This window comes from Seriola lalandi, unplaced genomic scaffold (genome assembly GCF_002814215.2).
Source record: "Seriola lalandi dorsalis isolate HSWRI2012SDOR001 ecotype SW California unplaced genomic scaffold, Sedor1 jcf7180002054549, whole genome shotgun sequence".
Taxonomy (NCBI): Eukaryota; Metazoa; Chordata; class Actinopteri; order Carangiformes; family Carangidae; genus Seriola; species Seriola lalandi.
Genome location: NW_019525102.1, coordinates 101,668 through 107,712, shown reverse-complemented (window position 1 = coordinate 107,712; position 6,045 = coordinate 101,668). Strand labels below are relative to the sequence as shown.

At 40.8% G+C, this 6,045-nt stretch overlaps 2 protein-coding genes across 3 annotated transcripts in view; both read right to left on the bottom strand.

Moving 5' to 3' along the window:
• Nucleotides 1-3,427, bottom strand: ltb4r (leukotriene B4 receptor). Of its 2 annotated transcripts, none has more exons than XM_023415400.2 (4): nt 3,300-3,427; nt 1,882-2,429; nt 1,033-1,312; nt 1-903 (listed from the first exon to the last, which is right to left on the bottom strand). In XM_023415400.2, exons 2-4 carry the CDS (start codon nt 2,370-2,372, stop codon nt 538-540), a joined length of 1,137 nt encoding a protein of 378 aa, XP_023271168.1. In that variant the 5' UTR covers nt 2,373-2,429; nt 3,300-3,427; the 3' UTR covers nt 1-537. The 2 variants fall into 2 exon arrangements, with proteins under 2 accessions (XP_023271168.1, XP_087032483.1); XM_087176357.1 differs by lacking the exon at nt 3,300-3,427 and adding an exon at nt 3,027-3,165.
• LOC111661739 (leukotriene B4 receptor 1-like) overlaps nt 2,663-6,045 on the bottom strand; it is an 8,496-nt gene continuing 5,113 nt past the window's right edge. Inside the window, exon 5 of the mRNA XM_023415401.2 lies at nt 2,663-5,487. Coding sequence (XP_023271169.1) covers nt 5,184-5,487 — 304 coding nt within the window. The 3' untranslated portion in view covers nt 2,663-5,183. The remainder of the gene's footprint in view (nt 5,488-6,045) is intronic.

Sequence of the window (6,045 nt, the reverse complement as noted above, 5' to 3'; positions counted from 1 at the left end):
TTTGTTCATTTGACAAATTTTATTTATTTTTTGACTACAAAGTGGCCATACACATTACTATTACATAAAAACAAAAACATTTTGAGGCTAGTTACACAAGACATGACAAAATGATTTAAATAAAAGTGCTAGGTGTTGAAACCATGGCATAACATTTTAAAAAATATATATGTGATAATTTACATTATAAACGATAATGTACATAAAGTCACTGCTATAGAAAACCAAACATTTTTTTTTTTTTTTTTTTTAAATGACTGGAAAAAAATATGACTGGAAATATATGAAATATAAAAACAAATGATAATGATTCAGGAATTATCACCATATATTATTATAGCTTTAGTTGTTGCCATTACGGTGCTGATCCCTCTCCTGATGCTGTTTTATCCCTTGATAAACAACATTGTTCAGTTGAATACTTAATGTAATAAAGCTTATGGGCCGAAAAGCTCAAAAATACAAAATCATGAGTCAAGGTAGTTTGTATCTAATTCATTCATTCACAAAGGTAGTCCAAGGAAAATGGCTTAAGCGCTAATCTAGCTGCTGTACACTGCCCAGAGTCTCGGCCTCTTTTCCCGCCTCGCTGTAGCTCCTGTCCTTGCTCTTGCTTTTGAAAGGCTTCCCAAGTTTGACTGACAGCGCGTGCAGGGCAGAGCTCTCGTCCGGGGAGCTGCCGCGGCCACTGCGGGTGAAGGACGTGCTTCTGCTCTCAGAGTTGGTGGCCTCAAACAGTTTGCCCATGAAGCTGAGGCCGGCCTGGCGGATGTGGGAGCTGCCGGCGAACACGTAGAGGATGGGGTTGACAGCACTGCTGAAATAGGCGAAGGCTGTGACATTTGGGCGGGCTGTACGAGCAGCGTCCGTCACTGATTTGCTGCCTTGCAACATACCAGCCACCTGAGGGAGGGGGAGGAAAGAAGGAAACAGGGAGACGGTGAATTCACACTCATTAATCACTACTTTTCATGGCAGAAACAATGCATCTGAACATGCATGCATTTCCAACAAAAAGTTCAATCAAGTCACCTCTATGATGTTGACGATGTGATAGGGCAGCCAGAAGATTGCAAAGGCACAAATGATCATCAGGATCAGACGGCTGCCTTGTCCTCTGCGGTGGAACATAGCACTTCTCAGGCGGCAGATGACGGAGGCGTAACAGGTGTTGATGAGGGAGAAGGGCACCAGGCAGCCCATGACGGTCTCAAAAATGTACTGGAAGACCTGATGACCCATGCTCCCCCAGTGGTACGGGATACAAAAGTTCAAAGTGACGTTGTGTGATAAGAAGGTCTTCTTCAGATTACTGTGGGAGAAGCAGATGAGGAAAAACACACATAGAAAGTGAGTGTGAGGATACACACACATAGCCAAATACTGCGTTGACTCAGTTTGGATGCTTTAAGTGCCTTTAATCTGACACCACTTGTGCTTCCTAGTTTTGTTGTTGCTAAATTCCCATGTCTCGTGCAAACTTGCCTTGCAGCAGAGCTCAAGAAAAAAATAAACATCCATGAATGCTGCTCAAAACGTAAAGACAGAAACTTCAAATCACCTCTGGCACAACCCAAACAAATGTGTGCAACTTTCTGTGTTGAAGTTTGTTTTTTTTTTGTTTTTTTTATGGTTTGCAACTTTTATGTATAAAATAAGGAAAAATTCAAGATCCATTTGTTGTTTTATGGGCTACTATCCCCTTTTACAGTGTACAGAAGTCTTTATTGAGTGACATTGATTAGATGAGGTTGTGCTGATTCTGAATCTGTGTAGCACTTAGTGAAATGTTAAAAAAATGACAATAAGGCAAAACGCAAAAACAACACAACAATTATGATCTTAGTAGGCTCAAAGGTACGAAGGAAAATTAAGTCTTACCTGCGGTAAAAAGGCATCGGCAGTGACAGGATGAACGCCGTCACCCAGACCACCAGCAGGAGAACCAGCAGGGAGCGCTTGGTCCTCATCCTCTGGGACAGAAAAGGCCGTGAAACAGCCAACCAGCGGTCCATGCTCATCAGGCAGATGAGGTAGATGGAAACATACATGTTAACACTGGACAGGTAATGAACCAGCTTGCATGCTGCTGTGCCAAACTCCCAGCCCCGGCCTCCAGCCAGGTACCGCAGGAAAAGAGGGGCACTGAGCAGCACGAAAGCGTCCGCCAGAGCCAGGTTCAGCACCAACAAACAAGTCACTGAGCGCTTCTTCACCTGGCAGAACACCGACCAAACCACAAACAGGTTCCCCGGGAAGCCCAGCACAAATGCCAGGGTCAGGATAACGATGCCAACCTGGGCTGAGATGCTGACGGGTAAAGAAAAGGGAGCCATGGAGGACTGCTGCATGGTAGTGATATTGGATGCCATCGGGAACACCTCTGAAGACTCTGAGTTTGGCTTTGACAACTGTGAGATTGAGTCAGCCTTTGAAAAGACAAACAGACAGGAAGGATATGTCGTATTAAGGTTTGTGACACGTAAATGCGTGTCAGTGCTGCATAACGTTGCACAATTGGCTTTTTTTTCCTTTTTTTTTTTTATATCTGTATGACTGTATCTCAGAGTTAACAGAGTTAAGGAATTTTTCTCAAATAATCAGACAAGCTCAAGGGAGGTCAAAGGTTAGATGGTAGGAAACAACACTGTATCACTTAATATCTGATAGCATGATCAATGTTTATTACGCAAGATTTCTGCAGCAAACAAATGGAACATTAAATTTAGTGGCATTGAAATGCAGCAAGCAATTAAGCACCATCCAACAAACAATCTATTTACTTATTTTTTATCGCCAGAATTTTGTCTTTATTGGTTCTTTTCTTACAAATAAATTCATAAAGGAGAGGACAGCTTGACATTTCCTTTTGGGATGTCAAAATTCAGCTTTCCCTTTCTTTCATATACCTACGAGTCATAATAAGTCTTGCAACAGAGAGGTCATAAGTGTTAAATCTGTTTTACAGCACAAAAAGACCAAAAAACAAACAAACAAACAAACAAAAAAGAAACAAAAAAACTCACCATAAAGTTTTTAAAACACATGTTTTGCAGAAAGCTTTGTGTTACAAAAAATATATAATCCTCAAATAGTCAGGTGAAATGTTCATGAGCTGTATTTAAATATTACATTTAAATATTTGTTTCAGACTTTTCGCATTGCCTCCTTTATTTTACAAAAATTCATATTGACAAAATTAAATGTGAAAAAAAGATCTAAATATTTTTCTCAAACAACCAAAGTTTTGCTATTAGAGTATTGTGATAAGCTGAATTGTATAAAACTCACAAACTGACCTTCAACTGTACATCTCTTTAAAATCCAACACAGTAAATTCACACCAAAAGTTTACCAAGTTCCAGTTATCTTACACTGTATCTGATTTACTGCTATGATGGGTTTCTCTCTTTACTTTGAAGGCTGTGTGTGGAGAGAAAAATTATTGCGTAAGAGGGATCATGTGAGGGGAAACCTGACCACAGGAAGCCAGTCGACTGGGTTTTGCCGTCCTTCCTCCTACACATCTCACACTTTTGTATTCTACAGCTGCAGAGTGTTGCATAAAAAAAATAGGTGATACAGCTATGCGTGCCCCCTTTTTGTTGACACGGCATCTGCTGCTCCTTGAGGAGATTCATTAGCTCTGCGGTCATTCAGAAGAAAAGACATAACGACTGTAAAATGTTTTGACTAAGCAACTGTGAAGCTAACTGACACCGACAGTGTGAAACAGACAACAGCAGAGATCATACAGTCATTAAATGTTGTGAAACTGATGGTGTCATTTTTTTAAGGAAAAGCAGGAACGAACAGCACAAGATACAGTCATGAGGGTGAATAAGTGAGGGGGTGAATATTCCGGTAAAAAGACAGGCCCTTGTTGATACATGACTTTTATTCATACGTCTGTTGTGTACATTGTCTTCTTTCTTGCACCAGACTTTTTTTGAGTGATTTACATCATAATCCTCTTTCCACATGTCTCAAGTTGCTTATGAGGTACAGGATGTATTCAATTGCTTAACGAATTTGTGATGTTTCAGGAAAAGATTGTTCAATCCATTTTGTATTTTTCCTGTATTTCATTTTTTAACTGTCGGCATGCTCACAGTGAAATTCCAGTTTAGGGCTAATCAATATTTTCATGTCAACAATGGACCAAATGACTGCTTAAGGGGTCCCTTGCAGTGACGACACACAGAGATTAATCACCGAAGTCTGGAGTTCCCATCAACGCCATTGAAGCACACTTTGTGGTTTGGTTCACTTTCATCACTCTCAACAAATCTCGTTGCTAGTCACACAGAGGAGCAGCCTGCAGTGAAACCCACTACCTACTCAGTACCAAACAGCAGGAAGACGAAGTTAGCGGCTAGCTGGTGAACGAAGTGGAGCGTTTAGCAGCTTAAGAGTCATATGTTTCTCACAGGAGTTGGTTGAGAAAAATACATTCATGCAGCTTTAATGACAGTAAAAGATGAGAAAAATTGCAGAATCTTGCAGCACATATTCATGAATCTGAATGTTGTGGATACAAAATGAAGTGCCTCTGTCGAACCTGAACTCTCAACTTCACTCTACTCACCTCTCAGCTCATCACTGAGGTATAACAGTATTCGCTGTTCCAGTCCGTTTATAACGTTTCTGTGCTTGTCAGGCATTTTTACAAGTAAAACATCGCATAAAGAAAATTACACAGACAAATCTTGCAAATTTACAGTGAACATGAACAGGAAACACTCTCTTTGGATGAATGTTGTGTTTAACAGGTTTTTTGTGGTGGTGAAGCATCGTGGATAATACTCCACAATGTCTTTATGAAACAGTTAACAAGGCTCATACCTCATTGTAAATGATTGTTGTGAGGTTGAAGCAACACCTCATGCACAAAAATGTAACTTCAGGACGCCTCCGGCAGCAGGCTGTTCCAGGAGCAGTATGCCAAGTCACATCCCTTTCAAAGTTTGTAACAGTCTCATCTGGCAGCTGGATTCACATTATGCAACAGCTGAATCTCTTCTTGACTGGCAGGACCCAGCTGAGCACGATGAACCCGTAAATCTTGTTAAAATTAAAAGTTGCTTGTGACTGGACAGAGCAAGGGAGCAAGGCCTGAGCGCTTTCATTTTTCCCTCCAGGGCAACAACATCAGCATCAGACCTGCTGCCACCTGTTGTCCTCTACTTGCCATTCTTCACTGGTTTGTTATTGGTGCTGGAGTTGGTGACAGAGTCCGGATCTTTGTCCTTTAGCATAACTGCATCAATATCTCTGTCTTTTTCGCGGCTGTTCTGGCTGTTCTGTCGGCTCTTCCTGGTGGCGGAGTCCAGCCCCGTGCCCTCAAACAAACGGGCCATGAACGCCAACCCTTCTCGCCGGATGTAAGACTTTCCTGCGAAGAAGTACAGCACCGGGTTCACACAGCTGCTGATGAAGGCTATGGAGGAAGTGACAGCACGACTGCTTTGCCATATTTTACGCAGCCTGAAGGATGGGGAAGTGAGCAGAGCATTTTATTAGAGAGATGAAACTACAGCAAAATGTAAAACATGTTTGATTTTTATCAAAATGCACATGAAAAGGTCACAGACAAATATATTACTAGCTTTAGCCTACGAACCATTAGTGGTGTCTGGCAATGCACAAGTTGCATACTATAATTTTAAATTCAATTTAAAGAAATAATCTTACATTATGGGAAATACAGTCATTCACTTTCTTTGTGGGAGTTAGGTAAAACATTGATATCAGGTCTGTAATTTTAAGCCAGTAGGCGATTAGCTTAGTTTAGCAGAAAGACTGGAAACAGGAGGAAACAACTAGTCTGGCTCTTAAGCTAAACACTACACCTACTAGCACTTATTGTTGTTTATTTTTAATGAACAACACTTTATCCATGTGCCCAGGACTTGTGTTCTTCAGCAACAAGACCAGCTGTCATTTGCAAACAGATACAGCACGCAATTCTCAGTAAAACCACTTGTAGTTTTTGTGTAGAGTTTAAAAAACATGACATACATAAATATATATATATATATATAT